This window comes from Clinocottus analis, unplaced genomic scaffold (genome assembly GCF_023055335.1).
Source record: "Clinocottus analis isolate CAN_PGR_092001 unplaced genomic scaffold, fCliAna1.0.p SCAF_12, whole genome shotgun sequence".
Lineage (NCBI taxonomy): Eukaryota > Metazoa > Chordata > Actinopteri > Perciformes > Cottidae > Clinocottus > Clinocottus analis.
In genome coordinates, this window is record NW_027175843.1 from 19,108,359 (window position 1) to 19,126,763 (window position 18,405).

An 18,405-nucleotide genomic window follows, 5' to 3' on the forward strand; every position below is an offset into this window, starting at 1 on the left:
ATCGTGACTGAAAAAAGGAAAAAAGAATCAGTAAGCAAAACAAGCGTGAGAATTTAAAACACATATAAAATGCATTTCTGTACTATCTATGGAACAAAGATGTCTTTGAACGTTTCATAAATTAGCCGGGTGCGTACGAGGTTAAGGACTTGAGGTTAAGTGACTTGAAGCGGAGGCTCAGCTCGCTCTTCGTACCCGAACGGTCGCGCTCTGCAAACGCTTCCCAGCGCTTTTCTTGTCTTTGACGTTATTTATAACCTGGAATCCGTTCTGCGTTATCGGACCGTCAGATCGTCGTTACGTCTCACTTAGTGAGTCCGACATCACAGCGGTTAATTCCTCTCAGTCGGGGCTCAAGGATGTATAGATATTAAATACCTAACATGCTTCTGTTTCATGAGTCTTGACCATGCACAGGGTACTGAATATACAAACACACGTCAAAAAAACACAATCTTGTACACACATACCAGACTGTGTGCATGTGCAAACACACTTTGAGAACTGATGATCAATGGTTACACATCACAACAACCAGATACAGACACACACACACACACACACACACACGGACACATACTCACACACAGCACAAACAGAACCACGCTTCAAGTGAAGCCAAAAAAAAAAACACAGAAATTAAAATATTCTCAATGTAGAAGCTGCCCTAAAACACCGAGCATGGCTGTGTGACGCTGAATACAATATATGTGTGTGAATATGTGTGTGTGTTTGTGCGTGTGCATGACGAGCAGTGGAGATGTTCAGGAGGAGGAGCGAGGGGCTGGCTTTTGGAGAAAGAAAAAAAAAAGAGCAAGCAGAGATGGAGGAGGCTGCAAGGAAGAACTAAGAAAGTGTGTTTTAATGAGCAAAAATCACAAAACGACAAAGACACAACAAACAGACAAAATGTGAAACACACAGTCATGATTTTGGTTGTATGCATTCGAACAAATTGCCAATCATTTTGGATTTGATTCATTTGGCACCAGCGTGTGTGTGTGTGTGTGTGTGTGTGTGCGATCACCTCTGCCAGGTCAGGTCTTCCTCGAGGAAGATATTCCTGCTGGACTTGCGGCCCCCAACGGGCGTCCGAGGCTCGCTGGGCTCCAGCACACACACGGAGCAGGTGGAGTCGGACAAGGCGCTCAGGTCCTCTCCGATGGAGCACGAGTCGGCCGAGTGCGCGTAGCTCAGCGCTATCTTGCGGCAGTACGTGCAGGCGCGCAGATCTCCTGCGTCCAGGGAAAGGACGAGTGTTTTTTCAGTGTTACGATGCACTCAAAGCTCACTGTACATTCTCATGAGGGCTTTCATTTGAGCCAGGCTAATATCAGAGCCAGGCCTTCAAGCACATTGGACAAGCATGTTTGGTTATTTTCTGATCTGCTCCTGGAAATAATTGTTGCTGCATTGAGCTGATAATACAAACTACACACTACCAAATTAAAAGTCAGAAGAACAAAGCGTTATAAACAACATGATTATATATAAAAAAGATAATCCTTTATTATAGTGGGGAAACTGCAGGATTATAGCAGCAGACAGTAGTAAAGTGCACACAAGAGACAGAGTAACATACATTATATATATTATATTGTTGAAATGATGTAATAAAAGCAATGGAAATGAACATGATACTTGGGTTGGCATCTACATTATCTACATTATTTTATCTATATATTATCTGGCTTTTACTTTGAAAAAAAGCCCGTCACCTACCCGTGTAGCCCATGAACTTTCCGGGGATTTCCTGGTTGCAGCAGCGGCTGCAGAAGATCTGGCCGCACAGGCGGCAGTGGTGGCGGCGGCGGAAGGTCGTGAACTTCTCGTTGCAGTCGTAGCACTCTTTGCACTGGCTGTCTGGCATCCAGTACTGCTTCAGATCGCTGTCCTGCAGGGGGGGACGAGCGGCACGCTGCTTTAATCCACGCGGACGAACTGCACGGCGTTTACGACCCGGCTTTTCAAAACGCCACGGGACGCTCAAAATATACACGTGTCGCATGTGAAGCGCAGAAAGTGTAAAGGCTGAGGTGTGGCGTGCGAGTACCTGGCTCTTTCCCTCCATTATTTCTTTCAGCCTCTTCAGTGCAGTGCGAAGCTGCACAGCTGTGCGAGGGTCATGGTTACTGAGAGGCGTGTCAGATTTCCTGCTGCAGTCTAAAATAATGCAGACAGAAACACACAGAAGAAGGTATTATTATATATTGAATGTAAGATGAGGATAATTAAATCCCTCGTCTTCACAGCGCATTCAAGCATCACAACTACGTGGCAAACTTTGGCACTTCAACACCTTATGAATAACTTTCCCGAGAGCTGCAAATGTGTATAAATTAACACATGGAGGTGATGAAATAAAAAAAGAACACGGCAAGAAACAAAAACGTGTTGAATAAAACCGTTAGCGGGTTAGAAACACCATTCCATGTATCAGTTAGTACCTGGGTGTTGAACGTTAGGGCAAACCAAAGGCTAACAGGAAGCGCCTCATTGAAAAACACAATGCAAAACGCACTCGCATGCACTCATCACACAAAACAGTTTGTGTGAGGCCACTCTGGTTAAGCTAAAAGCGTCTTTAGTATATATAAAAACACGCGGTGCAGCAGAGCCCTCACCTGGCCAATCCACTGCAATCAGAAGAGACATGAGAGCGGATGTTACAACTCTTCACTCTGATGTTTTTCAACACAAATATTTTGTTTGAATCGGCTCCTAAAGTATGAAACATGGTCTGTCTGTGTGGGTAAATACCAACTAACCATGGAATAAAATACTACGGGTATATATTTAAAAAAAAGACTCTTGACAAACACAGGAGGGTCTGAAATTCACTTTTCATACATTATAAAATGCTCAAGAGAGCAGAAACCTCCAGGTTTCAGAAAGTTAACGTGTGAGAAAAAGCTTTGCTAAAACCAGAATACAAAATAAATCTATCAAATGAATCCTCTGATTTCAACCCAGAATATAAATTAATACGACTGTGAAAGGCACATAAACCGCAACATTGTGCTCTGGACATGTGTGTGTGTTTTACCGGAGGCAGTTGAGGTACGTCGGAGGAGGTCTGGGTGTTGTTTCCGGTGCGACCTGGAGCTGTAGAGGGACTGGGTTGGACTCGCTGACCAACTCCTCCTCTCTGACTGAGGAGAAGGGGACGGCACATCTGTCTTCTCTGTAACCGTGGAGGGAGGACGTCCATCCTCTACACACACACACACACACACACACACACACACACACACACACACACACACACACACACACACACACACACACACACACACACACATACATACATCAGAAAGAGAAAATGTGGTTTTGTTCAGTTCACAGTCGACTCCATACTTATAAGATATCTATTTATCATTATTACTATTTAGTGTTTATTAAGATGGGATGGGAAATGTAATTTAGAAACATGTTTTTATTATATTTGTTGAAACTCTCCATACAGCAATAAATACACAAGATGCTTTAACAAAAGAAAAAGAGAAGAAAAACATACACAATAGCCATGTTGGTTGTTTACGTCCATAATGATCATATTGGGGCGTGGCTTTGCTGACTTAGCAAGTTTCTTGATACATTACTACTAGTTTTTATATTCCTTGCATCTTTCTTTCTTAAAATGTTTTGTATGAAACAATATCTAAATATATGTTGTTGTTTTTTTTGCAAAATAAGCTGTTTGTTGTAATCGTTTTACAACCTTTTTGATACTAAAAGAAAAATAAAGAAAACTGATCAAATGATAAAAATGCAGCATTTTGAGTCTGTTTCTGCTTCTATATGTTTGAATATAATCAAAATAAAGTGCAGCACTCCTCTCTCCTCAATCTCATCAGTAAGAAACATTCTTCCTGCCACAAGAAGGGAGGAGGAGTGTTGTTCAGAGTGCAGGACCTCAGAGTTGGGACCACAAACACACAAGTCATGTGTTTCACTGCTTCGTGGCAGGAAATTTCAATCACATGACCTCACAAGACTGATTAATTGCCGACTTCTGTAATCTGCTGAAAAATGCTGCTCGGGAAAGGTTTTAACATACTGTAACGTAGGAAATGTTTCTGTCTTATAGATCCATTATGCTTTGTATACTGAAGTAAATAAAAAAGGACAAAATATAAAACACCAAATGAAGACGACACACTGTTTATAAGTCATTGAGCTGTCCCATAACAGGATCAGCAAACACAGCACTGCACTTTGACTGAGTGACATAATTCCAAGCATCGTAAATTAAGGTCAGAGGTCTTTTTGTAATAAAGGGTTTATATTTACCAAATTAAGCCAAACACGACAACAGAACTGTATGTCCCCATACGATACCAACAACTATATGGCCGGATTATTTAACACTTCGAAGAAATAGGACGTAACAAATGTGACATAATCCTTCAGATTATGTGAGGCTGCTCAGGTGTCTCAATTTTCCTACAGCGTCTTTGAAGACCCCTGCACTGTACAGTGCATTGTCTACGCATCACACATTTGCTCCCGAGGAGCTTTTGCAATACATAAATGGGTTTTGATCCATAACTTCCTTCTAGACTCTTGCGGGCCTGACCTTTGTTGTTGAAACGAAACAGGTTGACAAATGAGCTGTACGCGGAGCGGAGGGGCGGCTCATCCTGCTCCGGAGTCAGCGGCTTGAAGTGGGTCAGGTGGGAGGGGCTGGTGGGCGAAGAGACGGGCGGCTCGACGCTCCAGTCCGTCGAGGATGAGGACGAGGACTTGTCGTCGGCAGCCATGACGCTGCTAGTCCTGCTGGAGATGCGACGACAAACATCTTAAGCATGCGTACGTAACTGATCCAACGTTCCACATGTGGTTGGAGGACGCTTAATCAAATTGGAACGGCGTCGATTAGAGGCTGCAAATAAATCAGTTACGACGATAAGACACATCACATAACAAGCAGGACATTTGTTTGATCTTACTTGCTTTTGACATGAAAATTACTCACTGTTTTAATGCTGGATTGAAGCCATTTGTTTGTTTAAAGCGACTGATCAACAATTATTTTCTAACAGCACTGACATGAGAGCTCACCACATATGAACCATCCAATTATTGTTGCATTTAAAATTGCATCTACAACACTGTGCCAACAATAACATACAAGTGGAACTTGACAGTAAGGTGCAAATAAAAAACTACTAACGCAAAATCATACTGTAGGAAGCTTGAACACCAAACAGCTCAACAATCTATCAGTAACACATGTGGTAAACATCACACTGCCAACCAACGAAGTGTAATAACCATGTGAGAAACTATCACAACTTATTATGAGGAAGTCATTTAAAAATGTTTTTTGATCAGCAGACTAATAGTTAGTTGCAGTTTTATGATAAAAATAATACTTTCATATTATATATAGCGCTTTTTTAAGTATTCAAAGACGCGTTACGTAGGGCAGAGACTAACAGAATAAAACAAAAAATAGAAAGACAAAGGAGCAAACAAAACAAACAGAACATGTTTTCGTAAAAGAAAAAAGAAAACTGAAGAAGCTTTGCAGAATGACAACATTGTTAAAAATTAGCTCCACGTCATCCAACTACATCACACTTTTACATTAATAAGCAAGTAATAATAATCCAATTATTTATTATATACTCATATATATATATATATATATATATATATATATATATATATATATATATATATATATATATATATATATATATATATATAAATTATACTCTCTCTCTCTCTCTTTCTCTCTCTCTCTCTCTCTCTCTCTCTCTACAATTCAGGGGATACTTTTCTGGATTGGCACTTTCATCAATTTTCCTGACAATTTTATTGGTGTAATATCTTTAATGCTGAACATTCACTTCAAACAAAAGACTTTACAAAGTGTGTCATTGTGACTGTGCACTTGTACTTTCATGATCATACTTTTCACACATTCTTCCTCCTCCATTCGTGGGACTGTCCGACACGTGAACTCGCTATATTGATCCCCGGCTGATCGATTAGTCAGAGACACCCAAACAGCCGTTACTTTCCTCCACACACATCCTGTTTGTTTACCAACTGTGTGCCGAAAAGCGCCTCTTGCTTCCGTACTTACCCTTTGAAGAAAGCTACAGACTTTGAGTCTGTAACTTTGCAATGTGCACTGCATGCCATGTTAGCTCATATGAAAGAAGGGTGGGTGAAGCAGAAGTAGCAGCATCACGTCCCACCTCGTCATGTGACCACAACAGGCCGCGGCATAGTTATGCTTCCTGGTCATTTGACAGCCCAGGACCGAGCCCTCCTCCACCTTATCGCATGTCATATATAGATAAAGTCCACTTTCACTTGGATGCACTGATCGTCTTTCGACAAACAGTGTCAATACTTCCCAGATGAGTAACTTACCTAGCAACTGGCTTGTAAGCTAACAACCAACTGCACACTCAGCCAGATAATTTAACCACACTTTGTGTAGTTAAACTAATTCACCCTTGTGTTTAGACATTGAGACATTTGGCAACAACTGCCCGAAAAGCTGAAATGACTAGCATATTGTGAGCTAACGTTAGCCGACTAGCTTAAAACCTACAAAAGTGTCGGTACATCTGTATTTAGCTAACAAAGCTAGCTTGGCGTTTCACGTGTGAAATGTAGTTTAATTGCCGTGACAGAAAGAAAAGAAAAATAGCGAATTACCCGTTCGCCGTGTGAATATGACATCAAGGTGTGAAGCTGTCCGACCTGGAAGACATCTGTTAAACAGAAAAGCCGACTCCCGGGAGACAAAGCAGCCCTGACGAATCGAGACCTGCACCGGGCGCGACTGTTGTGATCACGAGGAAGGCGGAAGTGGTCACACTCAGAACAATCGATCGAAACCGTAGTAAAACGACAGTGGGCACTTGGGTCCGTGCACGTTTTGTAAAACAAACGAACAAAACGTACACGGAACCTGAATGCACCTCTTTTCAAGGTGTTACGGTACGGGGGCGGTACGCAGCACAGAGAAGCCAGAGAAGCCGAGCTCAAAAGCTCAAATGAAATGATGATGTTCATATTCAAACGGCCTATCCTTAATCTTGTAAATTAAAAGTACAACGTAGTCTTGTTCAGACTGACCTCTGCCATGCACATGTGTATGGCCTTGAGATTTTACAGTACAGTTTTGGAGAAAAGTTACTTCAAAGTCAGCTTCAATGACATAATGATATTCATAGTGTCACAATTGCCAATATTCAAACTGCTATAAAAACAGATCCTTAACTTTGTAAAGTAAACTTACAATGCAGCCTTGTTCATGCTGACTTCTGCCATGCACATGTATATGGCCATGAGATCTTACTGTACAGTTTTTGAGAAAAGTGACTTCAAAGTCAGCTTCAATGCAACCCGGTCTCCTACAAATTACGTTCCCCCAGAACTAAAACGCATATTTTAACTGCTATAAAAACAGATCCTTACATTTGTAAAGTTAAATGACCATGCAGTCTTATTCAGACTGACCCCAGCTCCGCCCATGTGTATGGCCTTGAGATTTTACTGTACAGTTTTGGAGAAAAGTGACTTTAAAGTCAGCTTCAATGACATAATGATATTCATAGTGTCACAATTTCCAATATTCAAAGGGCTATAAAAACAGGTTCTTACATTTGTAAAGTGAACCGACAATGCAGCCTCGTTCATGAAGAAGTAGTAGAAGAAGAAGAAGAAGAAGAAGAAGAAGAAGAAGAAGAAGAAGAAGAAGAAGAAGAAGAAGAAGAAGAAGAAGAAGAAGAAGAAGAAGAAGAAGAAGTTTTTTTTAAGGCATCTCGTTTCTGATTGGCCCCTTTGGATCTCTTCATCCGTCCGTGATTGGTCCTTAGCTTCGATGACGCGCAAACCCGCGCATGCGCGGAGATACGGCGGACTTTTTTTCTCGATTCAAAATGTAATCGGACGGCAGCGTTTCAAACAACGAATTTAGGGTTTTAATATCGATGAGCTTAATTTAACCATTTTAAAATCTCCAACAAGGACATTTGTTTGAGGTCAAATCTACCGCTGGTTAACGTTCAATAACGGTACGTTTTGTGTTGTCTGGTGACAGTTAGCTTTGTGTGTCTGTGTTGTCAGACCTGGGTGTGATTTAGCTCGCTAGCATTAACGCCAGTTATACAGCAGTATTAACGTTAGTAATGTAAACTAGACGTTGTTAAACGTTGATGCTGACGAGGCCTAAACTGGCAACCCATCACAACTAGCTTCATTAACGTCACTCGCTGCCGTGTGGAAAAGCTAACGCGTTGGTTTCCTTCCAGGTTATCTGTTTTATCTGCCCGGGCCGTAACTCTACATGTCCACCTCTTAGCTCGTTAAATATGTTATCCAGGACGACAATGGCGACTTTAAAGTCGTCCAAGCAGACTTCAGTTAACGTCACAGCCTCCAAAATCAAAAACAAGATCCTCAGTGAGTCCCGTCATTGTTTTTTTCAAACACACTTACAAACCAATATTTCTGTACAATTATACTACAAGCTATGTGGCATTTTCTAAGGAAGATCATGTTGACGTTGATATTGGGATCTATTTTTTCTTCCCACGACCACGCCAGACACCTCCTCCTCCTTCTTCAAGGTCTCGTTGAAGACCAACAACAAGGCCTTGGCTCTTGGTCTGCAGGCCCAGAAGGAGAAGAGCAGGCAGCTGGAGATGGAGGTCGTGCACCTCCAGAAGCAAGTGGAGGCTCTGTGCTTCGATCTGGCCACCAAGAATTACAAGCAGAGGAAACTGGTTAGTTTGTTGTTTGCTCACAATTTGTTTGCATATGACTGTGTCGAAAGTGGGCGGTTTGATTGAATGTTTGTTTGCAGTTCATCTTGTTGTTTTTTTCTGTCACAGCTCGTCATCTTTAAAGCTCTTCACAGCGACACTCTGCGGCACTTGGACATGGCGGCTGACCTGTTCACTGACGGCGTGAGTTCACTCTGAAGAAGTTTCAACAATTGTACCAAGTTGGACTCAAAATGAGCACAGCTTCATCTTGATCAAATTGTCAAATCGCTTATTGTCATATGTACAGTTAAAAACAAGAATTTTCCATACAATGTAACTCACTTTGCCTGAATACCACTACAACGAAGCACAATGTAAAAATAAATGATAAAATAAGATAAATGAAGAACACTACGTAATATACATTCATTGAGTTTTAAATAGAGTTTTATTCTGATACAGAAAACTCTGTTTTATCTTTATTTCCTGTGTCAATAATTCAACGCGTGGATTTAAAAGTCAGACGTACTATCTGACTACACACACATTTAGAAGATTGAACGATGAGTGGAAGTGTCAAACTATACAACACATAATTTGTGATTTTTATCACCAACAGGATCTCCCTAAACTATCTGAGGACAACCGTACCGCATCTGGTGATGTCCACAAAGAATATCTTGCAGTGGGAAGGTGAGCAAATAATGTATTCAGATTGATACCAAAACCTTTTTGAAATTTATTTTTTTGACAGCATTGACTGACATCTGTCATTTCTTTTTTCCTGTCTTGCCCATTATTAGTGTCATGGATCAGTTACCTCCTCAGCCAGAAATAGCAGGGCCTTTGTTACCAGAACCGAAAGCACCGGCGGACTTGCCTGACAAAAACATCTCTTCAAATGTCTCCAGTGTCCAGAACGGACCCAGAGCCTCCATTGATCCTTTCACTGGAGTTTTTGGTGCGACTCCATAATTTGCCTTTTACTTCACCGAGATACTGATCCCTTTGAAAATATGTAATAAGTTTTTTGTCCATAACTTCTTCTCCTTAGATCACACAGAGACTGGGGAAACACATTCGAGCCACTTCACACAAGCTCCCCAGGCGGGAACACCGGTCCGTCCGTCCAGCAGCCTGAGGGAGGACGTAGCGAGGCTGTCAATGATCTTTTCTCAGTCTGAAGAGATGAAGTCGGTGTTCGGTGTTCAGAACGGCCAAACCTCCTCGGCTGTGAGCGCGTGTGAACAACCCAAACCATCTGTGTCTGACGAGGCCCCGCTTCCAAGCAGCTCGGCCAAGGAAACTGAACCAGAACATGGTAACAAACAAGAGAAGACCATGCTCCTGGATACCTCGATGGAGATGACGCTCAGTAATGTCACTGAGATAGTCACTGTGGAAACCAAGGTCAAGAATAATACCGGCCGCGCTGGCAAGCTGAAAAGCAAGAAAAAGGAACAAGCCTGTGGGTCAAGGGTAGCTGAAAATCCTCAAGTGAAGAACTCTGCAGATTGCAGGTTGACTGAGGTTCAGGCTGCTCCCACCGGCACTTTGTTACAGACAGTTGTATTGGATGACGTTAGAGACCCAGAGGTCATTGAGCTGCAGCCTCCCAAGACACAGTGTAGCAGTGTCGTTCCCTCTCAAATTCCCAAATGGATAAAGTTTGAAGCTGCCAAGCGTTCGAAAATGGACACACACAAAAAGGACAAAGTACAGTCCCGTGATCACGCCAAGACAAAAACAGATTCCCAAGACGGTGCCACGCCGGACCTGGACGATTATTTCATGGATCCTGAAATAAAATTTGCTAAATCCAGCAGAGCTGTAAAATTGACGCCAGAGAACGACTCAGCGGAAGAAGCCAGGTCCAAAGTCACATGCAGGAGGACCAAAGGCAGGAGCTCTTCTTCGGTCACCCGGAGAACGTTTGTCGCTTTGCCGCCGCTGTCGTGCGAAAGCGAGACGAGCGAGTCTAAACGGGACCCGCTCGTCCGCGAAGACGTGGAAGAAAGAGTCGAAGCACGCAAAGTCCAGGAGCCGGCCGAAGAGTTCCAGTTCCCTTCAGGCGAGGTCACGCAGCCGGAGTCGGAACATGTGGTTAATAAACCGCAGCGCAAGACGAGTGCTGCTTCTGGGGGAAGTCAGAAAGCAAGACGCAGAGGGACATTTGTCGTCTCGGTGGCCGGTGCCAGCGCCTCAATAACCACAGCAAAAGTAGGCCAGGCCTTCACGCCGGCTAAGGAATCCCCCAACTGTGAGGAAGAAGAACCGCCAACGGTCGTGGATGCGGGCGTCGCTCCAGAGCAATCAGAATTAAACCCACAGGGTCAGAGTTCAAGAGTCCTGGTCAAGGAAACGCCGAGCTCCTGTAAGCGTCCTTGGCTGGCCACTCTGGACTCGGTATGCCCTCAAGAGGATCCGAGTAGCAACGACCAGGCGGCATCGCCGCCGGATCCAGACTGGACTTCGGGAACAGAGTTTCGGACACCTAAAAAAGCCAGGAAGGAGGAAGCGCGCCGAACCCACAAGAAGAAAGCCGCTCAGCGGGACGGGTGTGTCGAAGGGAAAAAGAAGAAGAATAAAAGTAGCCGAAGCGACAAAAGATTGGGATCCGAGGACGAAGCGCGCCACCCGGAGGCCTCTCGCCACCCGGAGGCCTCTCGCCACCCGGAGGCCTCTCGCCACCCGGAGGCCTCTCGCCACCCGGAGGCCTCTCGTCACCCGGAGGCCTCTCGTCACCCGGAGGCCTCTCGTCACCCGGAGGCCTCTCGTCACCCGGAGGCCTCACCGCTCTGTGACGTCGGCGCTCCTGAAAGAAACAAAGAGCAGTGGGACGATTTGCAAACGGTCGACTCCCATTCTGACATCGGTGGAAAGGAGAACATCTGTGAACACTCGCATGACCCGAAACCCAACGAGTCAAAGTCGAGGACGGCCCCGAATCCGAAGCGGCATCGAAAGACATCCAAGCTGCAGGCGACCACAGAAACCATAAATTTGAGGGAAACATTCGTCGTCTCCAGGCGGGAGACTCAGGGCAATGTTCCGCCAATCGACCCGAGGACGTCCGCCGTGTCACGCGGTCACGCGGTGGACGCCGGCGAGGAAGCCCGTTGTCAGAATCCGGGACGCCTGCTGATGGATGAGACGCCGCCGTGGATGGACAGCATCGCCGACACCGAGGCGGGCTCCTTCCTCGATAGTCCCAGGAGGGAGACGTCAGGCAGAGCGCCGGTGATCGAGGAGTCTGCTGATGTCGCAATGGAAGCCTCTCCAGGTGTGCGATCCATTGTTGTCTTTTTCTCTTTTTTATTATTATAATAATGTGTTTTTGTAATACTAATAATGGCCACAAGAGGTTGAAGTGCACCACTACCCCCCATGTCCTAATTGGACTAAAAGCTTTAATTTCTCCGTGCACTCTAAACACAAAGTAGGCCGACTTATATTATGTGTTAGTGTGTTATGTCACATAATGGTCGAGTCTATCTTTTTGGGTAAAAATATATTTTATTAGCACTGTGACGTGGGCCAGTGGTGCACTGCAGCCTCCGTGTGGCTGGAATGAGTATTACAACAACAAACACTTCAATTCACCTCACAAAACAAAATATTTCACTAGGGATAAAAAAAAGAAAAATAATCTTTTATTAGTCCAGCAGTGAGGAAATTGCAGCAAGAGACACATAGTAAAATACAATAAAAATACATGAAATATAAATAAACAGTAAATAATCTACAATAGCACTATTTTATATACAGACAGAATATTCAAATGTATTTAAAAAGTATTTAAATTGAGATGGATGAAGTCTGGCTGATTTCTATTTCTAGCTTTTGTGTTGTAGTCATTTTAAAAACCTGCTCACAAACCTGTTTTTTTGTTTGTTGTTGAACGCCTAAAACGATGAATTGTGTTGCAGCGGGACGAGTCCTAACGTCTCTGACCAACACCATTCAAACCCCAGGCAGCGGAGACGGAGGCCGAACCCGGAGGCGGAAAGGTGTCGTCAGCTATAAGGAGCCGACCCTCAACAGGTGAGGACGTCTGCCACGACATCGTTACACAATCCATTCATACCGGGATAAAAACAGCAGCCAGGAATTCATTGTATTTATTTATTTACCTTCGCAACAGCAAAATGAGGCGCGGAGATAAATTCACAGACAGCGAGTTTCTGAGTTCTCCCATGTTCAAGGACGGGAAGAAGAAGAGGAAGCAGACGCAGAAGAAGATGAATCCAAAGCTGGAAAAACTCCCTCTGGTGGACTTTCCAACTGACTGATACGGGTGTTTAGTATTTTATTTGTTTTAACCTAGTTTAGTGTACATTGTTTTTCTGCTTAAACTTAATAAAAACCTTTTATAATCATTTATATTCCTTGTCAAACATGTTTGCTGGCTCCCGTACTTTGTAGACTCCACTATATATATATATATTGTCTTGGTGAGATTGACAGGCGGTCATTCATTATTCAATCCGGGCGCTTCACCTGAGAAGTCTCTTCCGCGTCAGCGTTCAGGGCTCGTGTTCAGCAGAAAGGCTTCGGCCTTCCTTCTGTGAGCTTTTGCATCGCCATGTGAACCGAAGCGCCGTCGGCTCGTCAGCGGTCGACCTCGTCTGTGCGGTGAGTGCCGAGGCCTTCAGTGCGGAAGTTGTTGTGAAACTTTAAAACCTTTCGAAACCTTTTTGTTCAGTTTTGCTTTTCTTGCACACAGCTTGTTTTACCAGTTGCATGAAACTAAATGCAACCGTGAAGGTGGACTGGACTTGTTGAGAAGCTCTCTGGCGGCCCAGCAAGGTGTCGGGTTCACGTCCCGACTTCAGTAAATTAACCCCTCGTGTTGATGAAGAGTATATTATAAATAACTTTATTTATATAGCACCTTTTTAAAAACAAAGTTTACAAAGTGCTCTACAGGTTTATACACTTTTTTATTTTTTATTCCATTTGCTTATTTAATGTTCTTCTTACTGTTTAATTTTGTTTTATTAGTTTTATTTATATTACTTGATTTTTATCTTCAGTGCTGCTGTAATCCTGTAATTTCCCCACTAAGGGACTAATATGGATTATCGTATTTTAGATAAGCAAAGCAAAGACATAAACTTAAATACCGGTAAACAAAAAGGACCATACCATAAAGGCAATGAATACAACAAATAACCAAAAAGAACAGTAGAAAACAAACAAATATATCAAATATACAAACAAAACCAGGGGAATAAAAGGACGACATCACTTAGAAGCAATTGTATAAAAATGTGTTTTTAAAAAGTGATTTTAAAAGAAGTTATTGATCCTGCAAATATTGTATTGAAGAAGTAATTCAAGGTTTTTTGGACAGGAGTCCTACATGAACAGATTTCATCCAGAAAATGGAGGCGAGGCAGCTGAAGAGAGAAGTCGAGGCGCTGATGTGCGTGAATGTGTAAAGCTCAGAGATTGATGGAGAGAAGAAAAAAAAAATCACGTTTTTATAAGCCAACTTCTTCTTTGTTGGTTGTAATCGTAACAGAGGCGATTACATCGGACAGAAACTCAGAGAGAAATCTTTTGACCCGAAGGGGAAGGGGACGTCCACACTGCTGGACGACCTGGTAACACAGCGCAGAGCGAACTGCTCATCACTCCATGGAGACGCTACATTAAGGGGCAGAGCTGTCAAACACATAAATACACATAAATACACACATATATACATATACTTTATTCTAAGCGTTGCAGCAATTACTTCCGGATTGAGTTGCTGTGTATTTGACTTGTTGCAGGCTCACTACGACCTGGCAATTAGAGTTGCCCTTTGGTGGTTGGACAAAGACGAGGGACGCGAGGTGCTGGACGGAGACATCATGTAAGCCGCCTGTGTTTTTATAGACTTATACAACAAACTCTGATCGCTCAAGTCAAAAGTAGAAGCAGCTCGGTGTGCAAAAGTCCAGCGTTCAAAGCTAGAGGTGTAAACGTAAGTAGTGGTTATGCAGAGATGCCTCCTTAAGGTACTACTACACAATTTAAGTAGTTATCACTGTAATAACTTATAACAATACATCGTTCTTACGGTCATGGAAAACCTAGACATTTTAAAATGGTTATTTGCAGGCCTGGAAAAGTCCTGGAAAAAATAAAACCCCAAAAGTTGTGTAAAAGTCATGTGAATGTGTTATATTCATGTGTTCATTACGCTGAGTTTGAAATAATGAATCTGCTTTTAAAAGAAAGAGGCTCAAAATATCAGCAGCATACATACAGGCATCTATATGAATGTTTATTCTTTTAATCAAACTATTGTCTCTCATTCATTTGAGTCATTTAAGGTTTACTGTATGCTTTGAATCCTCATTGTTAGTTTAAATACTACATTTTATCACTTTTTACTGTTCACACACACATTTCACACAATGTTTAGTCATGAAAATTGGTTAAAAGTAATTAAAATTGGGTCATAAGTCATGAAAATTTGGTCTAAAATCATGAAAATGAATTGGTCAGACTTTGTATGAACCCTGAGACTTTATTTATATGATATTTGGTATTATCTGAATCTCCAAAGGAGAAAAAGTAACTAGTTATAAGGTAAATGTAGGGGAGTAAAATGGTTTCCCCTTGAGGTGCAGAAGTATTTTCCTCTGAACATATCGTGTGTTGGAACAAGCAGGTTTGTCAAACTCTGTGGGAGACGAGTGCAAATTAAACATTTAGGATGTTAAGCGTGACCGGGCCGGCTTCCTGTCGCTATGAGAACATGACGATGTACTCGACTGCTTGTGTTTTCTGTGCTGAAGCTTTCCTCTCTACCACAGCGGAGCAGCGAGCAGCTCAGGCGGCGCCCAGTACCCCAACCGCCTAGAACGGGAGGCCATGATCCTGTCGTCGTTTGCCGGGATAATTATGGTATGGTGACGTGTCGCTGACGCACAGACGCAGCTTTTATCAAAGGGACAGCGTGTTTAGGGTTCGATGACAACCAGCAGTGAGGTTGCAAACTAACTTCTCCTCCGCTCGCCGCTCACTCCTCAGAACTACGGTGGCCTACAAAAACACGAAGGCTCTCTTTAGAGCCAGTGTTTTGTCCGCTCTGGGCTCCTGTAGAAACGCAGGGGATATTAGATATTAGTACATCATTTTAAACTGATAAAAAAACACAACACATACTATTTTCTCTTGGCTACTGAAATGCGATACACAATGTTTGGTGGTTCTTTTGTGCTTAAAGGCAGCTTATTATTTATATTGTCGCAGTCACCCGTCTTATTTAAGCAATAAGGAACTCAAGGCAGTACTGTATCGTCAATAATGTACTATTCAAGGCTCGACACGCAGTACTTCATGGATGAATAAACTGCACCCCGTGACTCACTCTCAACCAATCAGAATGCTTGATTTGACCCATATTATTAAAAAAAATAAGATAGTGTCGGCAGTGCTGCATCTATAATAATGTACAGTTCAAGGGTGTTGTTTAGCAAACCCTTGAACATTATTGCCAATACAGTACTGCCTCGAGTACCTTATTGCTTCAATAAAACCTAGTTTTGAGTATCATATTCCATGTGTAATGCTACACACTGGTGCTTTAACTTCCTGATCACCCGTTCAGACTAAATACCCAACGTGCTAGTTGCTAACCGTTGCAGCTATTTTGTGTGTCCTGCTTCAGAGTAGCCTGCCAGTGGAGGAAATCTTGGCTCTGTACAGGTGTAGACCGGCCGCTTCGTACCCGAACCAGCAAGCCAAGGTGCCGGCATCCCGCCTCGTGTTCCACACATGCGGCATACGTGTAGTTTATATTGTACCCGTTTGTATTTCATTGAAATGTGGTGTTTTTTTTCAACCCCACAGGGCTCGATCGTGTATCCCTTCACTCTGTCCTACCATCCGTTTGCAATGCTCGGCTCCTACAAGGCCGTGCACCACTCCAAGAAGCACAGTAAGTGTGACCGTGGCAAATAAATGAAACTCTGCACATTAAAATCAAACATCGCAACAGAAAACAAGTAAAGAAAAACACACACACACACACACAGACGGTGGACTTCCATAGTTGTGTCAAAAAAACTCTCTCAAAGGTCAAAAGTTGAAAAGATGGCTGTCTGAGAGGATGAAGGCGAGTGCGCCACCTGCTGGACGAGTGTCGGGGAACTCTTCGCCGCCGTCTTCCTCCTCCTCGTCGCACTCCTTCCTCAGTGTGAGTAGGCAGCGTCCCAACTGTCTGTAGAATATATTTAGGCGTTTCATGATATTATGAAAGAGCTCTACTGCCGCCCTGTGGACCTAAACAGATCTCTCTCTCTCTCTCTCTCTGTCTCTCTCTCTCTCTCTCTCTCTCTCTCTCTCTCTCTCTCTCTCTCTCTCTCTCTCTCTCTCTCTCTCTCTCTCTCTCTCTCTCTCTCAGGACAACAGTGACCCTCCTCAGAAGAGAGCTGAGCACTATGAAGGTTCACTGGAGTCTCTACTCGACTGAAGTCCACTTCCTGCAGTTTGATTTTGTCTTTACGTCCATTTCCTTGAGTTCAATAGTTTCTCACTCCTGCTGTCTTTTCCTTCAGTGTTCACTTCAACCTTTCAATCTCTACAGATTGATTCAAATGTTCAGCATTTGGAGGCAGCTGATAGACATTTTCATGATAATGATGTATTGTTGTTTACAGAAAATCTCAAATTACAGAATTTGATGCCACTAACATTTGACTAAACTAATAAATAACTACTCACTCATATTTAAGTATTTAAGTATTTTTATTGTCTGCAACTTTTTACTTACTATTTGAGAGAAATATTGAACTTTTCCACTTTTATTACTCATTACTTTGCAGATGGAGATTTAACCGAAAACAAAATGTGATTAAATTACTTTAAAAAAAATATTATAAACTTCTTTATAAGTTTCTTACTCTGAACCTCATATTTCTCCAAACATGTATTTCTTGGGATCGGGGTGAAGTTGCATTTTTTTGGGAAGTTACTTCAACTCGTACAGGTACTTCCTGTTTACATATTTGATTGGACAGATGCCCCAGACGACTCCGAGCAAACGATGAACACATTACTGCTCAAGGCTGTACTGTATCTACAATAATGTACTGCTCAAGGGTTCGCCAGTTGGTAGATCTCTGTGGTCAAATGTAATGTTTTAAATGTGTAAAAAGCTGGTGCAGCCCATCCACGTGATGACCGTATTGGATTATTTCCCTTGTTATTTATGCATATTTTATCTTTTCAGTTCCCACAGTTTCACATTTCAACAAAGGCCGAGTGGTTTTGTGATGACCTGACATTCTGCCTGGAAAAGTTTAATCCACTTGATGATGGATTGGCTGGTGTGCATATCAATAAAGAGGGCTACCGGGGGGTCAGTAATTTGCCTGCTAGGACTTTTGCGTTGATGATTCAGGGATTTCTGCTCTATGCCCAGGACCGAGACCGCTGGCAAGCGATGCCAGCGCGTTAAACCCCCCCGCTCATTGAAAACCAGCTCAAGTGGGATCTGCCAACCCTTTGATTGAGGTTTATATAGCGGGGCTCCGGTGCTGCTTTTGTGAGACCCAACAATTCCCGTAGGTGACCGGCTCCAGCAGACTTTTCAAAGATGAGTAAGGTAAGTCCTCCTGTCGAGAAGGATGCTCACACACCTGGTGGCAAACGTTGGTAAACACTT

The 18,405-nt window shown here is 43.0% G+C and overlaps 3 protein-coding genes across 9 annotated transcripts in view; 2 read left to right on the forward strand and 1 right to left on the reverse strand.

Annotated features, from left to right (window-relative positions):
- pikfyve (phosphoinositide kinase, FYVE finger containing) overlaps positions 1 to 6,822 on the reverse strand; it is a 28,092-nt gene extending 21,270 nt beyond the window's left edge. For 6 of the 7 annotated variants that reach the window (XM_068572271.1, XM_068572268.1, XM_068572270.1 and 3 more), the window contains exons 1-6: positions 6,682 to 6,822; positions 4,580 to 4,779; positions 3,047 to 3,214; positions 2,054 to 2,163; positions 1,723 to 1,894; positions 1,028 to 1,235 (exon numbers count right to left, since the gene is read on the reverse strand). In XM_068572271.1, coding sequence (XP_068428372.1) covers positions 1,028 to 1,235; positions 1,723 to 1,894; positions 2,054 to 2,163; positions 3,047 to 3,214; positions 4,580 to 4,763 — 842 coding nt within the window. In that variant the 5' untranslated portion in view covers positions 4,764 to 4,779; positions 6,682 to 6,822. The remainder of the gene's footprint in view (positions 1 to 1,027; positions 1,236 to 1,722; positions 1,895 to 2,053; positions 2,164 to 3,046; positions 3,215 to 4,579; positions 4,780 to 6,681) is intronic. The other variant, XM_068572266.1, reaches the window with a different exon arrangement.
- A 1,068-nt stretch (positions 6,823 to 7,890) lies between these two features.
- sgo2 (shugoshin 2) lies at positions 7,891 to 13,123 on the forward strand. Its single transcript, XM_068572614.1, has 9 exons — positions 7,891 to 8,045; positions 8,283 to 8,433; positions 8,578 to 8,756; positions 8,865 to 8,939; positions 9,358 to 9,431; positions 9,542 to 9,699; positions 9,793 to 12,021; positions 12,668 to 12,782; positions 12,883 to 13,123. Exons 2-9 carry the CDS (start codon positions 8,343 to 8,345, stop codon positions 13,028 to 13,030), a joined length of 3,069 nt encoding a protein of 1,022 aa, XP_068428715.1. The 5' UTR covers positions 7,891 to 8,045; positions 8,283 to 8,342; the 3' UTR covers positions 13,031 to 13,123.
- Positions 13,124 to 14,125: 1,002 nt separating this feature from the next.
- Positions 14,126 to 17,211, forward strand: LOC137783368 (uncharacterized protein C2orf80). The gene is made up of 8 exons (XM_068573260.1): positions 14,126 to 14,166; positions 14,266 to 14,347; positions 14,519 to 14,601; positions 15,551 to 15,641; positions 16,408 to 16,485; positions 16,590 to 16,677; positions 16,817 to 16,935; positions 17,143 to 17,211. Exons 1-8 carry the CDS (start codon positions 14,126 to 14,128, stop codon positions 17,209 to 17,211), a joined length of 651 nt encoding a protein of 216 aa, XP_068429361.1.
- Positions 17,212 to 18,405: the final 1,194 nt, after the last annotated feature.